Source organism: Oncorhynchus gorbuscha, linkage group LG16, assembly GCF_021184085.1.
Source record: "Oncorhynchus gorbuscha isolate QuinsamMale2020 ecotype Even-year linkage group LG16, OgorEven_v1.0, whole genome shotgun sequence".
NCBI classification, from domain to species: domain Eukaryota; kingdom Metazoa; phylum Chordata; class Actinopteri; order Salmoniformes; family Salmonidae; genus Oncorhynchus; species Oncorhynchus gorbuscha.
The window spans coordinates 42,045,535-42,070,836 of record NC_060188.1 but is presented as its reverse complement, the minus strand read 5'-3'; the positions used below and the strand labels follow the sequence as shown (position 1 = coordinate 42,070,836).

Below are 25,302 nucleotides of genomic sequence, written 5' to 3'. Positions count from 1 at the left end.
ATCAAAAGTTGTGGTGCAGCTTTGCCTCTGAAACTCAGATGAATTATTCACACGTCTCCCTTCAGGCAAAAACATATGGTCTCGGCACTAGCATTGACAGGAGCGTGTGTGTGTGTGTGTGTGCGTGCGTGTGTGTGTGTGTGTGTGTGTGTGTGTGTGTGTGTGTGTGTGTGTGTGTGTGTGTGTGTGTGTGTGTGTGTGTGTGTGTGTGTGTGTGTGTGTGTGTGTGTGTGTGTGTGTGCGCGCGCACACGCGTGTGTTCTTGTGTGAGACTACAAGAGTGCCACCGCCCACCAGTCAGCTGCAAAAGCATCTTTGTTTAGCTAGCATTTCACTGATAGCATTTCTTCTGGCTCACTCAGACCACCGGCAAGATGGACGAGAACATGTTTGTTGCCGTGACGAGCACCAACGCCGCCAAGATCCTGAACCTGTACCCCCGTAAAGGCCGGGTTGCCGTGGGCTCCGACGCCGACCTGGTCATCTGGGACTCGGACGCTGTCCGCACCATCACCGCCAAGACGCACAACTCGGTAAGAGGTCAAAGGTCTCACGGTCCCCAGAGGGAAAGTGTTTTTGCAACATCTGTCAAATACATAAAAACGTACAATGACAATTGACATGTCTACATAGGCAAATACATAAAGGGGGGACACTGAATGAAAGGGACTGAACACACCAAAGTCCAATAGTCCCTCATATAGGCAACATTTCAGCCACAATGTTCAATGAGCTTAAAGTCCATTTCACTTTTCATTGTAGCAGTCAGCACTTATCAAGGACATTCAGGTCACTGTGGTTTAAGAGGACATGTGGTTTAAGAGGACATGGAGGAGGTGTCTTTGACTTCGACTACCACAGATGTTCTGACAAACATTATAGCAGGCCTGCTGAGCTCTGGCTGGTGGTCATTTTTATTTTATTTGTAAAAACAATTTTTTTTAACCTTTATTTAACCAGGCAAGTCAGTTAAGAACACATTCTTATTTTCAATGACGGCCTGGGAACAGTGGGTTAACTGCCTTGTTCAGGGGCAGAACGACAGATTGTGTACCTTGTCAGCTCGGGGGTTTGAACACGCAACCTTCCGGTTACTAGTCCAGCGCTCTAACCACTAGGCTACGCTATGTCCACAATGAATGTCATTGTGGACATTCAGTTCTGGTCTGAGATCTGCGTAGCTGCAAAGGTAACATAGTTTTCCAGAGGAGTGTGAGACAGCGAGAGAACGAGAGAGAAAGAGCGAGAAAAGCACTGGCCAGCTTCCAGTGACAGTTCAGTTCCTCCTAAAATAACTCCCTGTAGACGTCCACGGCTACTAAAGCACACACCATTGGCCCTCACTATCCGCCTTTACTGCTGCCGGAGAGAGATCTCTTACAATGCAGGGGTTGATGAATGCGGCCGAGGAGAGAGAGATGTTACTGTTGTAGGAAAACAGAACAATGTTTTGCCCTTCTTCTTAGCCATACACCTCTCAAAGGCAATACTTCACTATTTTTGAGGGGGGGGGGGTCATGTTCATTTTTCAAATAATTGGCTCTGAGGTCGTTTTTATGTTAGCTAACCATGTTATCCATTGCTGTGAGCAGCCACCACTGTGTGCTGTTCAGCGAGAAAAGAGCTCGTCTCTCTTGTCCCTCATCCCTAATCACAAGGACAGGAAGTGATGCGTGGATCACACAGGAGTCCAGAGAATACAGAGCAGTACAGGGTTAAACAGAGGATGTGTCCACTCAGGAAATCAAGCCTTCTGCACTTCCTCCTGCAGGCACATACAGTGAGGGAATGAGAGACAGACCTAAGAGAAAAGCAGCGGAGTCCGATGAAGAGGTATGGAAAGAAAGAAAAACAGAGAGAGAGAGAGAGAGAGAGAGAGAGAGAGAGAGAGAGAGAGAGAGAGAGAGAGAGAGAGAGAGAGAGAGAGAGAGAGAGGGAGAGAGAGAGAACGAAAAAAAGAGAGGGAGAGAAAGAAAGAGCTGGGAAAAAGATTGGACATGTTTTCAGTGACTTTCCCATTTGTAGAAAAGATACAGCGAGACCAAAGGTTCTTACAGAATGATGTCACCTTCTCGTTTCCTGTGTGTAGCCCCTCCAGAAAACAGAACCGCACACAAGAACACATAACATAAGAACAGTGGCTCCTGTCCATGTTTATAATAGTGATCTATTGTACACAGTAGTTCAGTGCTTTATACCATTATATCTGTGTATCCCTCCCTCCTTAGTAAATACAAGTATCCTCAGTTATCTGAAATGTTTTGATCTGGTTAGCTTTGTTTATGTTGTTGCACAGAGAGCCAGGCCATGACATCATACTTGGCAGGCCTTATGTCCTGTCCTGGGCTGAATCTGGAACACGCTAAAACACCAGGGCCGTGTGCACAGGAACAAACTGACAATGGGGGGAAGGGGGGGGGACAACAGATCGCAAACCACTATGTACAGGGAGAGACAGAACGATAGATGGAGGAAGAGAGTTTAGTGGCAGGAGAATACGGGGAGGGAAATGGATCAGGTAGAACAAGACAGAGTGAAAGAGAGTAGGAAAAAAGTGGGAGAGGAGAAGTGAGACAGAGAGAAGGAAAGAGAGAAAGTGCTAGAAAGAGAGAGAACGGGTAGAGAGAGTGATGCTTGGATTCATTAGCCCCAGCTGTGCGATGGCAGCTGTTTGTCTTTGTATGCCAAATAGAGGAGTATGAGAAACAGGCCGACTGGATGATGAGGAATGAAGAGGAGGAGGAGCAGGAGGGTTATTTCTCTCTCTTCTCACACAGATGTTGTTAATTAAGGCAGAACCATGGTCTCATCTCTACAGAGACGGCCTGCCCAGCCGCCTGCCAACCCGCCAGCCAACCCGCCTCCTCTTTTCCTCTGTCTTCCCAGCCAAACTGGGCCTGTGTGTCCATGACTCCACTCATCTCTGCCTCAATAGGCTCTCTGTTTCAAAACAAATTGACAAACAAACAAACCAAAACAACGGCAAAGTCTTCTCATGTTTTGTTGATTTCAAAAAAGCTTTTGACGTAATTTGGCATGAAGGTCTGCTATACAAACGGATGGAAGGTGGTGTTGGGGGAAAAACATACAACGTTATAAAATCCATGTACACAAACAAGAAGTGTGCAGTTAAAATTGGCAAAATACACACACATTTCTTTCCACATGGCTGTGGGGTGAGACAGGGATGCAGCTTAAGCCCCACCATCTTCAATATACAGTGAGGCAAAAAAAGTATTTAGTCAGCCACCAAATGTGCAAGTTCTCCCACTTAAAAAGATGAGAGAGGCCTGTCATTTTCATCATAGGTACACTTCAACTATGACAGACAAAATGAAAATCACATTGTAGGATTTTTAATGAATTTATTTGCAAATTATGGTGGAAAATAAGTATTTCATGAATAACAAAAGTTTATCTCAATACTTTATTAAATACCCTTTGTTGGCAATTACAGAGGTCAAATGTTTTCTGTAAGTCTTCACAAGGTTTTCACACACTGTTGCTGGAATTTTGGCCCATTCCTCCATGCAGATCTCCTCTAGAGCAGTGATGTTTTGTGGCTGTTGCTGGGCAACACGGATTTCAACTCCCTCCAAAGATTTTCTATGGGGTTGAGATCTGGAGACTGGCTAGGCCACTCCAGGACCTTGAAATGCTTCTTACAAAGCCACTCCTTCATTTCCCGGGCGGTGTGTTTGGGATCATTGTCATGCTGAAAGATCCAGCCACATTTCATCTTCAATGCCCTTGCTGATGGAATGAGGTTTTCACTCAAAATCTCACGATACATGCCCCCATTCATTCTTTCCTTTACACGGATCAGTCGTCCTGTCCCCTTTGCAGAAAAACAGCCCCAAAGGATGATGTTTCCACCCCCATGTTTCACAGTAGGTATGGTGTTCTTTGGATGCAACTCAGCATTCTTTGTCCACCAAACACGACGAGTTGAGTTTTTACCAAAAAAGTTATATTTTGGTTTCATCTGACCATATGACATTCTCCCAATCGTCTTCTGGATCATCCAAATGCTCTCTAGCACACTTCACATGGGCCTGGACATGTACTGGCTTAAGCAGGGGGACACATCTGGCACTGCAGGATTTGAGTCCCTGGCTGCGTAGTGTGTTACTGATGGTAGGCTTTGTTACTTTGGTCCCAACTCTCTGCAGGTCATTCACTAGGTCCCCCCATGTGGTTCTGGGATTTTTGCTCACCGTTCTTGTGATCATTTTGACCCCACGGGGTGAGATCTTGCGTGGAGCCCCAGATCGAGGGAGATTATCAGTGGTCTTGTATGTCTTCCATTTCCTTTGCTCCCACAGTTGATTTCTTCAAACCAAGCTGCTTACCTACTGCAGATTCCGTCTTCCCAGGCTGGTGCAGGTCTAAAATGTTGTTTCTGGTGTCCTTTGACAACTCTTTGGTCTTGGCCATAGTGGAGTTTGGAGTGTGACTGTTTGAGGTTGTGGACAGGTGTCTTTTATACTGATAACAAGTTCAAACAGGTGCCATTAATACAGGTAACGATTGGAGGACAGAGGAGCCAGTCTGCGAGAGCCAGAAATCTTGCTTGTTTGTAGGTGACCAAATACTTATTTTCCACCATAATTTGCAAATAAATTCATTAAAAAATCATACAATGTGATTTTCTCATTTGTTTTCCCTCATTTTGTCTGTCATAGTTGAAGTTTACCTATGATGAAAATTGCAGGCCTCTCTCATCTTTTTAAGTGGGAGAACTTGCACAATTGGTGGCTGGCTAAATACTTTTTTGCCCCACTGTATATATCAACGAATTGGCGAGGGCACTAGAACAGTCTGCAGTACCCGGCCTCCTCCTACTAGAATCAAATATCTACTGTTTGCTGATGATCTAGTGCTTCTGTCCCCAACCAATGAGGGCTTACAGCAGCCCCCAGCTCTTTTGCAAAGATTCTGTCAGAACTGAGTCTGACAAAGCTGTGAACGAGCTTCGTGACAAGGCAAGAACGGCCTTCTATGTTATCAAAAAGAAGATAACATTTGACATACCAATTAGGATCTGGGTAAAAATACTTGAATTAGTTATACAACCCATTGCCATTTGTGGTTGTGAGGTCTGGGGTCTGCTCAACAGCCAAGAATTCACAAAATGGGACAAACACCAAATTGAGACTCTGCATGCAGAATTCTGCAAAAATATCATCTGTGTACAACGTAAACACCAAATGATGCAGAGCAGAATTAGGCCGATACCCGCTAATGATCAAAATCCAGAAAAGAGACGTTAAATTCTACAACCACACAAAAGAAAGCGATTCCCAAACCTTCAATAAAAAAACGGTCTCCTACAAAGCGATGAACCTGGAGAAGAGTCCCCTAAGCAAGCTAGTCCTGGGGCTCTGTTCACAAACACACCCCACAGAATCCCAGGACAGCAACACAATTAGACTCAACCAAATCATAAGAAAACAAAAAGATTATTACTTGACACATTGGAAAGAATTAACAAACAAAAAAAGGGTGAACTAGAATGCTATTTGGCCTTAAACAGAGAGTACACAGTGGCAGAATACCTGACCACTGTGACTGACCCAAACTTAAGGAAAGCTTTGACTATGTACAGACTCAGTGAGCATACCCTTGCTATTGAGAAAGGCCACCGTAGGCAGACATGGCTCTCAAGAGAAGACCGGCTATGTGCACACTGCCCACAAAATGAGGTGGGAACTGAGCTGCACTTCCTAACCTCTTACACAGATCCACAAAGAATTTGAAAACAAACCCCATTTTGATAAACTCCCATATCTACTCGGTGAAATACCACAGTGTGCCATCACAGCAGCAAGATTTGTGGACTGTTGCCACAAGAAAATGGCAACCAGTGAAGAACAAACACCATTGTAAATACAACCCATATTTACATTTATTTATTTTCCCTGTTGTACTTGAACTATTTGCACATAATATGACATTTGAAATGTCTTTATTCTTTTGGAACTTTTGTGATTGTAATGTTTAATGTTCATTTTTTATTGTTTATTTCACTTTTGTTTATTTTATAGTTCACTTCCTTTGGAAATGTTAACATATGTTTCCCATGCCAATAAGAGGCTTACATTGAATTCAATTGAAATTGAATGGCCTCTCATCAGACCAGTTTAATGAGCAAAACATCCAAGTCTGATTAGCGTTAGTGGAATTTGCCATCTCTATCGGAATTAGCCTGTCGGCTCATAACGTGGTGCGTAGCAATGAGGTCATGCGTTTCAGAGTCCCGGTTTATTTTGCCGTACTTGACCATCTCAGTCCACGTAAACTCTCCGGCTCCATTTGTTTCAGACGAGTGACTAATGTCAGACTGCAGAAAACTGGGAATAGTTGCGTTTACGTTGGAGCCGGTTGCTTCTGCACCGCTGTACTGTCAATTCCTCAGTTTGGTAACTCCCGAGAGACACGTCCTGCAGCTGCTCATCACTCGTATTACTGGGTTGTGTTGTGAATGGCTAAAGTTAGGTCATCTCTACAGTAAGGCAGCATGACGGACTGTACTAACTGGGGTGCAACGGGGGGAGAGCAGGCTTGATAAATCTAAAGTGTTTGTTGTTGTGATTGATCACTGATCATAGACATACAATATCAAGTTGAAGTATAATGTGTGTGTGTGTGTGTGTGTGTGTGTGTGTGTGTGTGTGTGTGTGTGTGTGTGTGTGTGTGTGTGTGTGTGTGTGTGTGTGTGTGTGTGTGTGTGTGTGTGTGTGTGTGTGTGTGTGTGTGTGTGTGTGTGTGTGTGTGTGTGTGTGTGTGTGTGTGTGTGTGTGTGTGTGTGTTTGTGTCTGTTTGTGTGTTTTCCAGGCTGCCGAGTTCAACGTGTTTGAGGGCATGGAGCTGCGTGGTGCCCCGTCGGTGGTGATTTGCCAGGGGAAGCTGGTGCTGGAGGATGGGAACCTGCACGCCATCCCAGGGGTCGGTCGCTTCATCCCATGCACCCCCTTCCCAGACTTTGCCTACAAGCGCATCAAGGCCAGGAAGCAGGTAAAAGATGCTAGCCTCTCTCTCCTTACTCCTGTCTAGTCAGAATCTACTGTACTCCAAGGCTGTGTTGACACAGGAATCCCAATTCTGATCTTTTGACCAATTAAAATATCAGAATTGGGCTGCCTGTGTAGACACAGCCTAAGTCTGTCTCCCCTTTATAAAAGTATTAAACAATATACAAGTATTTCCAGCAAACATATTCCCAACTCTTCAGTTCTGTCTTAGAATATGTTTTATGCGGATTGTTTGTTACATGCCAGAGTGTTGCTCTGTGACACTGAGCCAAGGTAAAGGACTGTGAGGACTGTGAGGTATGTGAGGCAGTGGAGGCTGCTGAGGGGAGGACGGATCATAATAATGGCTGGAATTGAGCGAAAGGAATGGTATCAACACATGACAAAAAGATGCATGTCCTTGATACCGTACCATTAACTCCATTCCGGGACATTATCATGAGCCGTTCCTCCCCTCAGCAGCCTCCACTGATACGAGGTGCGTGAAGTACAGTATTTGAAGACTGCAAGGTCTGTGAGGTCCGCGAGTTGCGGACATCTGGAAGTGTTTTCTCAGTGGTTAGGGATTAATCAGGACTAATCTGATGTAGAGCTGAGATGAGCCATCCAGAACCCACAAACATGGAAGATGTCAGTGCGGCTTTACTTTCAAGGCGGTTTAGCTTTACGCAAATGCATACTGCTGCTGTGGCTCAGCCTATGCCACACATCATCAGACATGCCATCAATCTCAATGTACATACTGAAATGGTAATCCCAAAGCAGTGTGTTCAATGGAGACAGACTGCACTTATATTTCTCAGCTGTTTTCACACCAACCCGTACCGCAATCTCTACTGCACTCCACACTGCCCTTTCCCACCTGGACAAAAGGAACACCTATCTGAGAATGCTGTTCATTGACTACAGCTCAGCATTCAACACCATAGTGCCCACAAAGCTCATCACTAAGCTAAGGACCCTGGGACAAAACACCTCCCTCTGCAACTGGATCCTGGACTTCCTGACGGGCCGCCCCCAGGTGATAAGGGTAGGTAACAACACATCTGCCACGCTGGTCCTCAACATGGGGGCCCCTCAGGGGTGCGTGCTTAGTCCCCTCCTGTACTCCCTGTTCACCCACATCTGCGTGGCCAAGCACGACTCCAACACCATCGTTAAGTTTGCTGACGACACAATGATGGTATGCCTGATCACCGATAATGATGAGACAGCCGATAAGGGGGGGGGGGGATCAGAGACCTGGCAGTGTGGTGCCAGGACAACAACCTCTCCCTCAATGTGAGCAAGACAAAGGAGCTGATCGTGGACTATAGGAAAAGGAAGGCCGAACAGGCCCCCATTCACGTCGACGGGGCTGTACTGGAGCGGGTAGAGAGTTTCAAGTTCCTTGGTGTCCACATCACCGACAAACTATCATGGTCAAAACACACCAAGACGGTCATGAAGACTGCACGACAACACCTTTTACCCCTCAGGAGATTGAAAAGTTTGTTGCCACACGGGAAGCGGAACCGGAGCGTCAAGTCTAGGTCCGAAAGGCTCCTCAATAGCTTCTTCCCCCAAGCCATAAGACTGCTGAACAATTAATAAAATGGCCACCCAGGCTATTTACATTGAACCCCCCCCTGTACCCCCGCACACTGACTCAGTACTGTCATTCCCTTTATATATTCCCTTGTTATTGTTCTTTTATTGTGTTACTTTTATTTTATTTTTTACTTAAGTTTATTTGGTAAATATTTTCTTAATTCTATTTCTTGAACTGCATTGTTGGTTAAGGGCTTGTAAGTAAGCATTTCACGAATACACCTGTTGTATTCGGCGCATGTGACAAATAACATTTGATTTGATTGAGTACACAAAGGGCGTCTGTCCTCTCGGGCAGTCGCGCTGGTGTCAGCTATAACAGCAATACATTATGGGCTGGATGCATGTCTGTCTCTCTGTGTCTAGGCTCCGGGGGCATAATAGGAGGTCTGTCTCCCCAATTGGAAGGCACAAGATAAAAATAGCGTTCAGAGTGTGTAACGCAGATGGGAATTGCCAGAAAATGCAGTAATGGCGTCTTAACTACCTCTCTGGGTGATCTCACATATCCTTTTGATGTAGGTGCTGGAGAATGGGGGGGGATGGAACGAGGGGATGGGGATGTTTGTGAGAGAAGTATTACGTCAGACTTGAGGGTTTATCTCAGGGGCGTTGGCTGTTGGCTGTTGGCTGTAACGACTGACTGCCTGTTGTAGCAGGGATATGATGTGTCCATAGGAGTACTCCTGTTACTGGTGTTGGTGGATACTCGACTTTTTGACCAGAATATAGAGAGGTTTCTTTGGTGAGACCTCTTGTATTAATTCAATGTTGATCTTGGTGGCCGTTAGTGTTTTCTGATGCTGCTACATTCTTCAGGGGGAAAAAAGGTTCCACCTAGAACCTGACAGGGTTCTTTGGCTGTTCCCAATCCTTTAAAGAACCTTTTTTGGTTCCAAGTTTATCCCTTTTGAACCAAAAAGGGTTCTCTCTGGAACCAAAAAGGGTTATCCTATGGGGACAGCCGAAGAACCTTTTTGGAACTATTTTTTCTAAGATTGTAGCTCAGCTTCCAGGAATGCCTTAGTCACATAATCCTAGGACAGAGGACAGAAGCTTGCATGTCAAATAAGAACACAGTGTCTCAGTCTGCAGTGCGTCTGTCTGTCAGTAAATCTGGAAGTGCTTTCCTTCGGAAAACACCGGGTGAAATATGCATTTTATTCAGGCACAATGCATTCTACAAACAAACCCATGAATCAAATTATAAACAGGCATTGTCTTGGATAACTGTTGTAAAGTTACCAACAGAAATGATACCCTATTCATCTCTCTTTCTCTCCTTCTTTATCTCGATCCCTCCTTCTTCCTCTCTTTCTCTTGCTCTTCACCCCCACCCCTCTCCTTCTCCCCCTTCCCCCCTCTCTCTCAGCTGGCAGTCCTGCGGGCAGTGCCCAGGGGCATGTATGATGGCCCCGTGTCTGACTTCTCGCCCATGTCCCGTGGCGGTACCCCCTCAGCGTCTGCCCGCACCTCCCCCACCAAGCAGCCCGTGAGGAACCTCCACCACTCGGCCTTTAGCTTAGCAGGTAACCCTGCACAACGCGGTGAGCTTCAGCAACCTTTTCATTTACCCATCTGTCTTCCGATACCTTACCGTCATAGGAAGTACCAGGAACCCGACACGCACACTCAACAACAGTCCACATTGACACATTACAATGCAATTCACGCTTGATCTGTTGCCATGGTCGACTTTGCCATTTGTCTGCGGAATATTAAATAGCCTTCAGGTGAAATCTGACATTTTACCATAATCACATTTTCTGCCTTCATGATTTGTTTGAGGTAACAAATGCACACAGCACAAGACATTTGCCCTCCAGCCATCTTGGTACTTCCAGACAGTGCTCTATATGTTTCCTCAGGTCTTTTTTAAATCTTTTTTTGTGTTTATTTTTTTACATTGATTGATTTCATTCATTTCAGCTTGATGCAGCTTTGTCTTGGTTCTCTCTCTCTCTCTCTCTCTCTCTCTCTCTCTCTCTCTCTCTCTCTCTCTCTCTCTCTCTCTCTCTCTCTCTCTCTCTCTCCCCCTCTCTCTGTGTGCGTCTTAATTCAACTACAGTGTGTTCTAAGATTTCACTCCAGACATCTGGCGTCTCACTTTCGTAGTTGTTGTCTGTTTAATGAAGCTCATCTAATGAGCGGGTAGAATGAGGCTGATGATGATTTATGCATCTGAAGTTCATTCGCATAACCAATAGCAGAGCTTAGTTGAGTGTTGAGTGACAGTGCGATTACATACATCTGCAACCTCTTTTCAAAGTACAACCGTTGAGGGAGGAGCCAAATAAACAATAGTTCAACAGGAATACTTTATGTGTGATGCACTGATGCAGGAGGAGGGAGGGTGACCTGCATTGGAAAGTATTTCACTGTGGGGTTTTATTCCATTCATCCCCATCGTTCCCAGAAAGCCAGAGAGCCTGCTTTCCTTTCCTAGGCTGTGTGTTTATAAACCAGACCTGGCCCATTCTCTCCTTCTGGCATCCAAGATAATCCCCTGTTCGAATACTAGCCACTCACTCTGGGAATAAATACCCTTCTCATCCACATCCAGTACATGCAAAAGCACATACACATATACCCCGCGTACACACACACACACACACACACACAAACATAACACACACATGTGCGCGCACACACAGGCGCAAACACGAGCACACTCACAGGACTCTGCAGAATAGGGCTTCATCTCACCAGCCACAGGGTTGATATACTGCTCTGTCTCCAGATGTGAAGTAACCTTGGTCGTGTTTCGTGCAGAGAGGATGTGGTAGCGTTCTACAGTGTAAAACACTAGATCCTGGCCCGGACAGAGTGTAAGACTTAAAATGTTTCGTGCAGAGAGGATGTGGTAGCGTTCTACAGTGTAAAACACTAGATCCTGGCCCGGACAGAGTATAAGACTTAAAACAGTAGGCGTAAATCTCTCCTCGTCCATTATGCCAATTTAATCTAGGGCTAAACCCAATCCCGTTGGCGGTCGAAAAAGGGATTTATTCCAGAGGTCGCCACGGAGTGCCAAGGTCACGTCGCCTGGTCGGTTTGTCTCATGACGAACGCTAGTTGCCAGCGGAGAAACTGGCTTTGTTGAGGGGAATCTGTAAGAGAGAGAGCTAAATCATGTTTTGTCTGTGTCAGGTCCCCCCACCACAGAGGATCTCCCCATCCGGCCAGCGGGACGCCGCATCGTAGTTCCCCCCGGTGGTCGCTCCAACATCACATCCCTCAGCTAAGAGGTTGAACCAGGCTAGAGACCAGTCAGAAGATGACAACAGCCACTGGGAGAAGACGGAGACATGATTAGTTACAAGTTAAGAGTTGAGCAAAACACTGAATCCTCATGCCTTACCAGCCACAATGCTACCTGCTTAAGCTTCTAAAGCACAGTTTTCCTCCTCCTAGGGAATTGCAGGTCAGTCGCTAGAACAATGGGTTAATTTGAAGGATATTTGGCAAAACCTTTACACAAAGATTGAATTTGTATGCCGTGGAATTACATGAGCATGGTCATAACCAGAATATAGGTAATCAATGTGTATTACTGTCCCTCACTGTCAACATTAGTCATTGTTTTAACTGTGCATTGACAGTTTAGGTTCTAATCTGAGTCCATAAAATAGTTCAATGAACCTCATGATAACTGTCCATGACCAATGACCCACAGTGTTCCGATGCCTGTTCCCCCTGGGAAAAGTAACACGGCTTTTCTCAAAGCAATTCTTTGTCCCCCCCCCCCCCTTCCGTCATGTTCGGCTTTCAATGTCACCCTTTTTTTGAGTACTAGTCTGCAGATATACGGTAGTTCGCTATAGCGATGTAATAATAACATGCAGTGACGTCCGTTACTGATAGGTGGCATTGTGAGTATGTATGGTAGATGTAACGTAGCTTTGTGAATGATGTTGTCGCTGGCTCCCTTGGGTTGTTGAACCAGAAGTGATAGTCATTAACGATTAAAAAAATATATATATAAAAAAAAACAGGAAACAAGATTTAAATTTAAAAAACACATCTGGTAATACAGATATTTTGTAAACATGTAATAGCATGTTGGTAGAAATGGTTGTCATGTTTATTTTCCCTTGCGCTCTGCTCCATCCTGGCTGTAGATTCCATTGAGAAACCGTCCTTTGCAATCGCTTCAAGCTTAATGCCTGTTCCTATACATACCGTTTAGCCATCTTAGTCATCTAGGGGTGGGTTGGGGGGAGGGGGGGTGGGGGGGGGGGTAGTAAAGGGTAAATGGAAACCTTGGAAATACCAAGCTCGACTTCCATGGCCTGGGTCGTGAAATTGTAATTCTGAGCTTTGTGAACATTAATGGATAAAGAAAATGAAATGATAAAGGTAACAAACCTGATTGGAAATAACAGTAATTCACCTCTGTCTTTACTTTGTATTTTCATGGCAATGTGGGATCTCGTTTTGAAGCAGCAGACCGTCATAACCTGCATTCAAGAACATAACATTGAAACATCATGTTGTGCTTGTTTTAAATCTCAACACTCTTGAGAGTCTCCACATTTCTGTACACTATTACCTGACCGACAGCCCTTCGCTTGGTAACTAACACCAAGGGGAAGACAGACAGGCTTAACCCTGGGTCACTCTCTTTCACAATTCTTTTCTATGCGTCTGTTTGGGCTACCTGTCCTAGACAAGGCAGTTGATTGTAATATGTTTTCAGAAAGAGGCGAGGAGGATGAGGAGAGCTTTATTTTTGCTATCCCAATCAGCTGGAGGAAGAGGTTGTGAGGAAGTCGTTGTGTTTTAACGTCAAGCAAATCCAAGGGGTGATTATATTTATGTTAGTTTGACTTGATCTTTGTTATTGTTTTTTTAATGTTCTTTTTTTTTTTTTACTGTTGTATCAAAACCCAGAGAAGGCAGGTAAAAAAAACCATTGAGGTGTGATGTGGTGTTATGAACTGTTCCTGAATAAACATGAGTTGCAACTGACTGGCTGTCACTCTTTTATCTACAGTATAGTAGAAAAAAAAGAAAAGATATACCTTTTAAAAACTTCTTCAGGATAGGTGGGTCCCCCACGGGACGGTTGAGCTAACGTGGGCTAATGCGATTAGCATGAGGTTGTAAGTAGCGAGACCATTTCCCAGGACATAGACATCTCTGATGTTGTCAGAAAGCTTAAATTCTTGTTAATCTAACTGCACTGTCCAATTTTCAGGAGCTATTACATATAAATAATACCATGCTATTGTCTGAGAGTGCACTGTTATGAACTTTAAATGTTATTAATAAACCAATTAGGCACATTTGGGCAGTCTTGATACAAAATGTTGAACAGGAATGCAATGGTTCATTGGATGAGTCTAAAACGTTTTACATACACTGCTAAACTCTAAATTGCACATGGGCTTGAATAATACATTATGGCCTTTCTCTTGCATTTCAAAGATGATGGTACAAAAACAAATATAAAAAACGTATTTTCTTCTTTGTATTTTCTGCCAAGATCTAATGTGTTACATTCTCCTACATTCATTTCAAATTTACACAATCTTCAAAGTGTTTCTTTTCAAATGGTATCAGGAATATGCATATCCTTGCATAAATGCCTGAGCTACAGGAAGTTAGATTTGGGTATGTCATTTTAGGCAAAAATTGAAAAAAAGGGTCCGATCCTTTTTATGTACTCTGACCAGGACTGTACTAGAGCACATTGTTGAGAACATCTCTCATAGATATTGGATGTGTAGACCTGACAGTTAATAGTACTAGTAATAATGACAGTATTATTGCTGTTCCAGTATATTACATTTCTATCTGCCCAATTCTGGATTCATACTTCCATTTTGTAGGGAATTGCCCATTTTCTGACCCATTGTTTAACCTGGCAGTAAACTTGTCACCACTCTGTTATCAGTTTTGTATTTTATAGCCAGTTAAAGTATCATGACATCACTTTTAAAGGCTGTCATTATGATAAACTGAGAAGATTGCTTCTATAAAACGCCATATCAGTCTGGAGTGGGAGATATAGTCAGCATTATTTTTGCAAACACGGCCAGTTCACAAGGACTTTTTGGCAATGTATCTAAACCCTCCCCAAGATAATATAGTTGTCACTGGCCAGTTAGTTTATACAGTATGTCCATTTACAACAGATGATCTTGTGTGGGGGGAGAGAGGCTCTTTGAGGAGAAATCCAATAAAGAGCCCTGTTATTCTTATCTTATGTGATCCTCCAGCTTGACTTCAACTTGGCTTTATGAGGAGCGTATATCATTCACGGAGACTCACAGGTTACCCTGTGAATGTGGGAAAGCGCTGGATCAACTTTGATCTCAGAGCCCACCGAGGAAGAGTAATGGGGGGCTCGTCTTAAAAGGGGATCTGGGGAGAAGTTGGCCACAGACAGACTAGCAGTGAATGGGAAAAGCACATGATGCATGGTAAACTTGCTGATGATGTGTTAAAGAGGTAATGTGTCCAGCTGATTAAGACAGGAGCGGGTGGGCGGTCAGAGAGGGAGAAAGAGAGAGGACTCCACAAGGACTCCAGTCTTGACTTGATCTCTGGCAAGATCAAAAAAAGAGAGAGAGCCTGTAGTATCGGGGAAGAGGTAAAAACATTCTACATTTTTGTCAATATAGGACAGATGATAATTAGTTACAGGCAGCATGACTTTGGCTGTTGTCCACTATGACCTCAGCGGCTCTGAACATAACCTCTGTTTTTCTAAGGGGTGGAGGAGCTCAGCAGTAATGAAGTGTGACATAAACTCAGCATAGGCTTCATAAAGCCCTGAAACTACCAAATGACATATTAGCTCATGCACAGCTTTGAAGAATACAGTGTGATTCACCAAGGAAACAGTGGCTAAATTGGTGTGTTCGCCCCAAATTACTTGGTGAGCTCACCATTCTGGTGTGTAACAACAAATACGGGAGCCAAATCTGCAGAAGAAGGAGGAGCAACAAAGCCTTCTCATAAATAACACATCAGACAAACAAATCAAGCCTAAACTATGCTTCCTGTTTCTGCGGGACTACAATTGATAGTCTGGGGGATGCTATACTTAGCTTATTCTCTTTGGTGCCATTCTCCACTGTGTCGCTGTCCCACCCAGAGCTGTGTGTCGGTCTGATTTAGGACTGTTTTCATAGGTTTGCCCTTTTGGCTCATAGTGATAAGGTCCCTAACGCGTTATAGCCCTGCCACTCATCCATAGCCACCTGCCAAGGCTACTGAGGAACTTACAACATAAGGTTGTTTAAGAGAGACAGAGAGCACACAGCTCTCGCTCTCTCTTAGTATATTCTTATTGTGAGTGTCTTGTGGTTTCCCATGTCTATTCAGGCATAAGCCCATCTCTGCAAAGGGCAAAATCAATACTTAAAAACTGTATACAGTATCAGTGGTGTTTACCTTGGTTCCAACATGTCAGTGACATTGACACAGACTCATCCAACCGTAGGCATGACACTCCTACAGAAATACAAACAGTGAATGTACACAACAGAGGCATGACTCCGTTTTAATCCTCAACTTTATTTTCAATACATTACTGGATTAGCACAGACAGAAATAAATAAACGTGAAAGGATATTTGTAGACATTGTATTTGGTCTGTTTGGGGAGGGGAAAACTGAACTTTTGCTGTTATTGGTAGGGAGGTTTGTAACTCTCTCATTTACCGCATGGTGATGTCACCATGGAAGGCCACAACTCCATCCCACCAAAACAGACTGAAATTTCCGGCAGTCTTTACAAGCAGCGTTTACACTAAAAGTGCATTATCATAATTTTCACAATTTCACAGTATTATTCCAACCTCATAGTGTTATAAAACACAGATTAATCCCATTTTGACTGCACTGAGCCTTTAAGTACACAGGAGCACTACCACTAATAAACACTAGGTGGCAGTGTTCCGTTGTAGATTATCATAGAAAATCAAGCACACACGAAGCATGGAGATGGAGGAAAGGCTTGTTTGAAACCAATTTGTAATGGATTTGTCTATTTATCTGCCATCATTAATTATATAGTATTCCCTGTAGTCTCCTGTTGCTGCTAATCAGAAAACCAACACCACACATGATCAAAAACAGGTCTAGCAACCCCCTGAGGTATTTATCTGGCTAACTCATCACGTTGTTTTAAGATATGCTTTATTAGTTAACGGAAATGTGTCTTCTGCATTAACCCAACCCCTTCAATATACACACACAGATACAAACAAACACACATTAGGTTGGAGAGGCTGGAGCAGAGGGCAGCATCCAATGAGCAGACTTAGGGGGTTGAGCCGGCAGTATATGGCACCTGTAATATTGATGACAGCAACCCTCCGGTTACCAGCTCACGCCTGCCAGATTCTCCCCCGTCGGCAACGGGATTCGAACCCGCTTCACTAACCCTAATTTTTTTGCAGGTTATGTACAGAAAGTCTCCTTCTATCATCTCTCTCTGGAGGGCACGCAGGTATCAAACTTCTCTCTCTCTCTCTCTCTCTCTCTCTCTCTCTCTCTCTCTCTCTCTCTCTCTCTCTCTCTCTCTCTCTCTCTCTCTCTCTCTCTCTCTCTCTCTCTCTCTCTCTCTCTCTCTCTCTCTCTCTCTCTCTCTCTCTCTCTCTCTCTCTCTCTCTCTCTCTCTCTCTCTCTCTCTCTCTCTCTCTCTCTCTCTCTCTCTCTCTCTCTCTCTCTCTCTCTCTCTCTCTCTCTCTCTCTCTCTGATGTCAGGAGGGTGTTCCAGGAGATGGTGATTCCCACTCAGAGTCAGTAGTGTGATTGATATGCTTTTGACTTCCCCCCTAGGAAGAGCCAGACAGGCCTACAACTACAGGACTTTTGGGTAACAATGAAGTATCTCAGTGTGATTGTTTTCATTTCAAATAGTCAACAAGAAACAAAAGCGGAGTTCAATTTCTCATGCAAGAATTATAGCTAGGACTGTCTTGGAGTGTTCTGAATGGAGAGGGGGAAACTGAAAATGACCTATTATTGCCAGAGAGGTTCGGGAACAATCTTTCTTACTGGTCTATTAACTAATTTACCACATGGTGATGTCACCATGGAAGGCCAAACCTCCATCCCACAAAAAAAGGATGACATTTCAGGCGGTCTTTTCAAACCGCTCTTAACACTAAAAGGGACGTATCATAATTATCACAATTTCACAGTATTATTCCAATTTCGTAGTGTGGAAGTATATACATAAAACACAGGGAAATCGTGTTTTTGACTGCACTAGACCTTTAAGTTAAGAAACCATATAGAGAGGCACAGCTCCAGGTAATAGGTCTGAAAGATATAAAGGCTCTACTCTCAGTGACTATGTGGTATACGCCAAGGCAGTTTGCTCATCTCTTTCACAACTATGTTTTGTCGGTCTTTTTAACCAATGCCTCCAACTGTTGCCAAATCCACGAAAGGCCACATTAATCTGGCGATGTAATAAAAAGCACAAAGCAGTGGTAAAGGTCGGTATCCCAAAGAAACGTACGAAATTAAGGCTTTCATTGTGCAATTGAATTACATAAATTTCTGGAAAACCTAATGCTAGTTTGAATATCTGTACCAATAAGGGTTGTTAGAAAGGTCCCAGTAGTAGATCTGATAACTATGGACAGGAAAAGACTTGGATAAGTTTTGAATTGTATTTCAGATCGGGTCAAAATAATGGCAAAGCTATTTTCCAAAACACGTATTAGACTACATTTACATTACATTTAAGTCATTTAGCAGACGCTCTTATCCAGAGCGACTTACAAATTGGTGCATTCACCTTATGACATCCAGTGGGACAGTCACTTAACAATAGTGCATCTAAAACTTAGAGACTAGAGGACGGTGATTTACAGTGTAACAAACTGACTGTATGATGATCATTCTCTACACGGGGAAACCCAGTGTGTGCTATATACAAGTTAGAAGGCACATGGGGGAGAGTGGGGAAACTTGAGCCACCCTTGTTTCTAGGAAACCATACAGAAAATGTATCATTTGGCCAAATATTTAGGAAGAAGTCATCGTTTCATGGAGTCTGTGAAGGAAGAAACCACATGGAAAAAAGTGGTAAGCAAGTTATGTCCAAATAAACGAACAAATAAACCAAAGTAGATCATTTAAAGATGTTTCTATACGTGAGTTGGGGTCTCCATAAGCTTCAATAATGATGTCCTAAACCAAGCATGAAAGTGCATTCTTGAAGCTGTGTGGGATAATATAGTCAAAATGTTTGCCTTGGAGTAAGTTGAGCCAATGGCCATCGGGTAAGTCGATCAAATTGAAGTGTTTTTTTCCCCCCAAGGCATAATGCAAGGTATTATCACTGGGATATGAGGTAACAACAAGGCCTGGCCTATGTTAAAAGTGTTTACAAAAGTAAAACGTTGTTGTTAGGTGTTAATAAAAAGATCCTTAAAATGATTAAAAGACAAAAAAGTTATTGTGATGGATTGTGTTTTTGAAATAAAGATAGACATGGTCTTTAAAAAGGTAGTGGTATTATTTCATTCAGCACAGAAATGTGTAGGCGGCTTAACTTGCTCAACCTGTCCCGGGGATCCACTTACCCCATTCCCCGGGGTAAGTTGTGCCAAGAGACCACTTTTATTTTATAACAAGATACGTTTTCAAAAGTGTGACATGAATTTGGATTATTTGCAGTGATTCACAACATCCTGACACATATGTAGATATCTTTATTGGAAAGAATACTATGTTTCCCTTGGCAGACTTGACGCTGAATGTAACAAATGGGTCAAGTTCCCCCACTCTCCTCTACAGGCACCCCTCTAAAAACCAGAAGAGAATGAGGATTCATCTACTCCTCTTTGACCTCTGTGCATAAATGCTACCACTAATGGAGAAACGTACGCAAATCATGTTTGTGCGCGGAACAGACAATACCTATCTATTCATCAATGAAGATGTATGTACAAAATATCCACGTCGAGCACCAGTCAATTTGGTTTGCTTGAGAGCCACATTGATGCCTAATAATGTCACAGAGACATATTACCTTCAGCAGTTAGCGCTCAAGCCTACAGTGGTTCTCTTTTGTCTTCGAAGAGGAATCTGTGGTTGGAGTCTTGAAAACAAAGGCCTCATGTCGCATACTCTAATCCTAATTCATTTTGTGTCACGCTACTCACAACCCCTCTCTCTTCCAAAAGCAAGTCAGCACTGTTTTCACTAAAGACGTAGTCTCCTACTTGTCAACATTATGCTTCATTTCCTGCCTGGCCTGAGTCTAGCCTCAGCATAACAGGCATAGTGGCTGTATCCTGTCTGGCTCTGCTCCCTGCTGGGTTTGTAGTTAAGTCATTTCCTGGGCCTGGCTAACTTGGTGGAGGGAGGAGAGCTCTGGGGGACCATAGCGCATCAGGCAGGTCAGGTCAGGGTAGAGTGTGAGGAGGGCTGCCCACTGAGAGGCACGTTTCCCATCATAGGAAAAGTGAAAAGAGCCAGGGTCTGTCTGTCTGTCTAGGTCAGCTACTCTGTTAAGTAGTAGTCTATGTGAGCTCCTGAAGTCTGGGGTCTGGCTGTTGGGGGAATGTGTCAGGGTTAAAGTTCAATCTGAGTGCCCTGCGCCGGCCAGGGGAGAGGGGAAGTGGACGATTGGTTAGTAGTGATCTACAAGCTGTGGCCAGGTTAGCGCGGCGACTTACGGCTCAAGCCATAGTCCGCTATCCTGATATGTAGGCTGCCGGGTCCACGTTGTTGTTCTGTCCGTCTTCAATAGCCTTGTTCTTCTCTGTCGTGGTGAGGTCTGCTACCTCTGTGTCTGTCACAGCCTTCTTTGACCTATCAGGAGAAGGACAAAAGCTTGATTTCTTGCTTTCTGGTAATATGATATGTAAATAAATATGTTTTTGCTCATGAGATTCTATCATGATATGTAACTCAGTATTAGGGGACACATTCAAGATTCATTATTGCAACTTTTTCTGTAAATACGTCCTGTTGCCTGTGGCCCAATACTTTTGCCGTAGGCCATCTAAAATATGCCTAACTGTTCAGCTGAGCTTGATTGGAGGGATGGAACAGTTCTCTGGCAACTCACATTGAAACTGGACATCAAATCTGGGCGATTTTAGACAAAACTCAGGACGACAGCAGGCGCCACATTTTGGTGTTAATGTAGGCCACCAGACTATATACTGTATCTCATTTAGGTCATATACTGAGTCTCCTACCTTTCTCTGTTGAAGATGATGAAGTCCCTCTCCACATTGTTCAAGCGCTGCTGGAGCTGACTGTTCTAGGGAATCAACAGAGGTTTAAGAACACACAAACACACACACATATTTTTATGACATTAAAGATCCTGCAGTTATGTGACCCAGACAACAGTTGTTGGGACTCGAAGAAATGAAGAAGTAGGTAGATGGAGGAAGTTTCGCAAACTTTAAAAGGAAATACATGACCTCTCTCACATCTCCACTTGCCCTACACTGACAGTGTCACACATTGAGATATGCTAATAGTGTCAGAACAAAAACACATCCGTGACGACCTGTCCTGGTAGCTATATAGAGTAATGACAGGCGTGTCCTCGCTCTCTCTGGGGGGTGGGTTAGTGTTAAGGCAGACTGATGGGGCTGCCGGGGGGGCTAGTACAGGTGCTCTCAGAGTGGGGCGCCAGACCCTGGCAGACAAGAGAAGTAGAGCACAGGAAGAGAGAGAGAGACAGCGAGACAGAGGGGGTAAGGGTAGTTTATGGAGGGCTTTTTCAACATATGATACAGAAAACAAGCAATTGTTACATGAAAATAAGTTCTAAATAGGAGGGGGACCAGCATCATCTCACCTCTCCTTTCATGATGGGCATATTGACACATGTAGCCTACATGGAGGGGGTTTTTACACACATTCAAAACGGGAGTTGGCTAAAATAATGTAGTCCTACAATACACGTAGGCTAGACAAAAAGGGGATGTCCCTTGCTGTTCCCAAACTCCATAGTTTAATAAAGTTTTGGTGATTCAGATTTATTCAAAGCAGTCTCACAAGCCAAACCCTTTATTGATAGGCTTGGCTACTTGGCGAACGCATCCGGCAAGACAAATGAAATCAAACAGGGAAAAAAACATGTTTTTATGTTTATTAATACGAGGGTTACTGGTTACTGGCCCAATAACATCACTCTTGTTCCATGAGCATAAAGGCACTGTGCATCACCGCTGGATAGGTTCTGCTTCCGCTCACAAAATCAAGGCGTTACTGCTAAGACCTGCTTTTCATTGGTCTTAAAATGCCCGAAATGCGCTGGAAGAGATTGACATTTTTGCACTCGTTTTTAAGAACACAACTCAAATATTGCCACCCCTCCCACCTCATTGCCAGCATACTGATTAGGGGTTGCAAAGGGAGGGTATATTTGCTGCCAACTTTTGAAGTTTTACCAGTAAACCAGCAGCATTTTTGTATCTCTCAAGGATTTGTGTCATGAATCCCGCCGAAGATGGTGCCTCTTCCTGTTCGGGCGGCGCTCGGCGGTCGTCGTCGCCGGCCTATTAGCTGCCATCGATTCCCTTTCCTTTTGTTTCTGTTAGTTGGGTCTAATTGGTTACATCTGTTTTGAGTTGAGTTTTGTTTGTAGGCTATTTAAGGGCCCTAGGCCCGCTGGGTATTGTGCGGGTTTGTTCTCTGTTTATTGGTGTTGGTTGATTATTGTGATCTCTATTTTTCCGCAGTTTTAGTCCTGTTTATTTTGGACGGGTTGTTTCATGCGCCCTTGTGTTTAGCATGTGCATTTTTCCGCTGTCGTTGGAATAAAAGATCCAGGTACGGAACAACCTCCTCTCTGCTCTTGACTCCTCCACCCACCATTCATAGAAGTAAAGGTGAAATAAATCAATTAAATAAAGTCTTATTTAATTTGAGGTAATCTATCACAAGACATCTAGTAGCCTAGTTGTCTGTAACTTTCTCTGGACCTCTATGTGGCCTTACCACATGTAAAATATATGAAATAATGTAATAAGAGTATTTAAAAAATATAGAATGGCAAACCATCAACATAGTGAACACCATTAATGTTTAATATGAGGTTTGGACTTTAATTTATTTGACTATGTCAATATATATTTGCCATTAGTGTTTTGGCTTCAAACTGGTGGCAGTTGAGAAAAAAGTAAATAATTGGAAGAGTTGCAGAATTATTGTAGACAGACAGACGGACGGACGGACGGACGGACGGACGGACGGACGGACGGACGGACGGACGGACGGACGGACGGACGGACGGACGGACGGACGGACATACAGGACGACAGACAGACAGACGACAGACGACAGACGGACAGGACGACAGACGACAGACGGACAGACAGACAGACAGACAGACAGACAGACAGACAGACAGACAGACAGACAGACAGACAGACAGACAGACAGACAGACAGACAGGGGTGGTATGGGATGATCTCTCCACCTGTAGAACGAGAACCCCCTGTGGAGCCGACGAGGTAGCCAGGATGAGCAGCGTAGTGGAAGTTCAGAAGTCAATTTTGCCCAGCTGTTTAATTTAACATTTCATTTTTACAAAACTAACCTAGAGCAATCGTTCTGTTAGCAGTTTTCCAGGATAGTAAAGATACAGTTGACGTCATTGTCTATTTCAATTTTACAGATATAGCCTCAAGACGTCAATTCGGTAACATCATTGTGTATAATAACTATCTGACCGCCATACCGTTGGTTCTGACCGTTTCAGATTCCGCCTCCATCTTAGTCATAGAAGTGAGTCGGGTGAATGGAGGATGGAATTTGCATACTGCCCCAATGGATCCTCGGATGAGGCAATCGCCATCGCACTGAACACTGCCCTATCCCATCGGGACAAGAGGAAAACTTACAAATGCAGTTCATCGACTGCTGCTCAGCCTTCAACACCATAGTGCCCTCCAAGCTCATTACCCTGGGAAAATGGGTCCTGGACTTCCTGACGGGCCAACCCCAATTGTTGAAGGTAGATAACAACACCTCTGCAACGCTGATCCTCAAAACGGGGGCCCCACAAAGGTGCGTGCTCAGCCCCCTCCTGCACTCCCTGTTCACCGATGACCGTGTGGTCCCGCACTTCTACAACTCAATTATCAAGTTTGCTGATGATACAATAGTGGTAGACCTAATTACCAACAATGACAAGACAGGGAGGAGGAGGAGGAGGGGGTGAGGGCCCTGGCGGAGTGGTGACAGGAAAATAACCTCTCCCTCAACATCAACAAAATGAAGCAGCTGATTGTGGACTATAGGAGACAGCAGAGAGAGCAGGTCCCCATACACAGTGGAGAGGGGGGGAAAGCTTCAAGTACCTTGGCGTGCACATCACTGACAACCTGAAATAGTCCATCCACACAAACAGGAGGCTGAAGAAATTCGGCTTGGCACCTGACCCTCACGAACTTCTACAGATGCACCATTGAGAGCATCATGTTGGGCTGTGTCACCGCCTGGTATGACAACTGCACTGTCCTCAACCACAGGGCTCTCCAGAGGGTGGTGTGGTCAGCCCAACCTATCACCGGGGGCACACTGCCTGCCCTCCAGGACATCTACAGCACCCGGTTTCACAGGATGGCCAAGACGATCATCAAGGACCTCAGCCACGGTCTGTTCACCACGCAACCATCTAGAAGGCAGAGACAGTACAGGTGCATCAAAGCTGAGCCTGAGCCTGAGAGGCTGAAAAACAGCTTCTATCTCCAGGCCATCAGACTTTTAAATAGTCACCACGAGCCGGCCTCCGCCCAGGATCCACTAGCCGGCCTCCACCCAGCATCCGGCTATACTCGGCCTTGTCTCAGGATGGTAAGTTGGTGGTTGAATATATCCCTCTAGTGGTGTGGGGGCTGTGCTTTGGCAAAGTGGGTGGGGTTATATCCTTCCTGTTTGGCCCTGTCCGGGGGTATCATCGGATGGTGCCATAGTGTCTCCTGACCCCTCCTGTCTCAGCCTCCAGTATTTATGCTGCAGTAGTTTATGTGTCAGGGGACTAGGGTCAGTTTATTATATCTGGAGTACTTCTCCTGTCTTATCCAGTGTCCTGTGTGAATTTAAGTATGCTCTCTCTAATTCTCTCCTTCTCTCTTTCTTTCTCTCTCTCGAAGGACCTGAGCCCTAGGACCATGCTTCAGGACTACCTGGCATGATGACTCCTTGCTGTCCCCAGTCCACCTGGCCGTGCTGCTGCTCCAGTTTTAACTGTTCTGCCTGCGGTTATGGAACCCTGACCTGTTCACCGGACGTGCTACCTGTCCCAGACCTGCTGTTTTCAACTCTCTAGAGACAGCAGGAGCGGTCGAGATACTCTTAATGATTGGCAATGAAAAGCCATTTACTCCTGAGGTTCTGACTTGCTGCACAACTACTGTGATTATTACTATTTGACCATGCTGCCAATTCTGTTATAATCTCCATCCGGCACAGCCAGAAGAGGACTGGCCACCCCTCATAGATAGTTTGTCCTAGCCACCATGCTTCTACAACTGCATTGCTTGCTGTTTGTTTGGGGTTTTAGGCTGAGTTTCTGTACAGCACTTTGAGATATCAGCTGATGTAAGAAGGTCTATATAAATGCATTTGATTTGATACACACATATACCATACCCCATTCAAAGGAACATAAATCTCTTAATCACAGCATATGGTGAATACAAAAGGGGCGCAAGAACCGACGGAACAGAAGA

At 44.4% G+C, this 25,302-nt stretch overlaps 2 protein-coding genes across 4 annotated transcripts in view; one reads left to right on the top strand and one right to left on the bottom strand.

Moving 5' to 3' along the window:
- LOC123999212 (dihydropyrimidinase-related protein 3) overlaps positions 1-13,595 on the top strand; it is a 35,928-nt gene extending 22,333 nt beyond the window's left edge. For 2 of the 3 annotated variants that reach the window (XM_046304757.1, XM_046304755.1), the window contains exons 11-14: positions 363-533; positions 6,838-7,017; positions 9,997-10,153; positions 11,775-13,595. In XM_046304757.1, coding sequence (XP_046160713.1) covers positions 363-533; positions 6,838-7,017; positions 9,997-10,153; positions 11,775-11,869 — 603 coding nt within the window. In that variant the 3' untranslated portion in view covers positions 11,870-13,595. Of the gene's footprint in view, positions 1-362; positions 534-6,837; positions 7,018-9,996; positions 10,172-11,774 lie in introns of all 3 variants that reach the window. The other variant, XM_046304754.1, reaches the window with a different exon arrangement.
- A 3,701-nt stretch (positions 13,596-17,296) lies between these two features.
- LOC124000012 (serine/threonine-protein kinase 32A-like) overlaps positions 17,297-25,302 on the bottom strand; it is a 79,875-nt gene continuing 71,869 nt past the window's right edge. Inside the window, exons 12-13 of the mRNA XM_046306094.1 lie at positions 20,806-20,870; positions 17,297-20,413 (exon numbers count right to left, since the gene is read on the bottom strand). Coding sequence (XP_046162050.1) covers positions 20,296-20,413; positions 20,806-20,870 — 183 coding nt within the window. The 3' untranslated portion in view covers positions 17,297-20,295. The remainder of the gene's footprint in view (positions 20,414-20,805; positions 20,871-25,302) is intronic.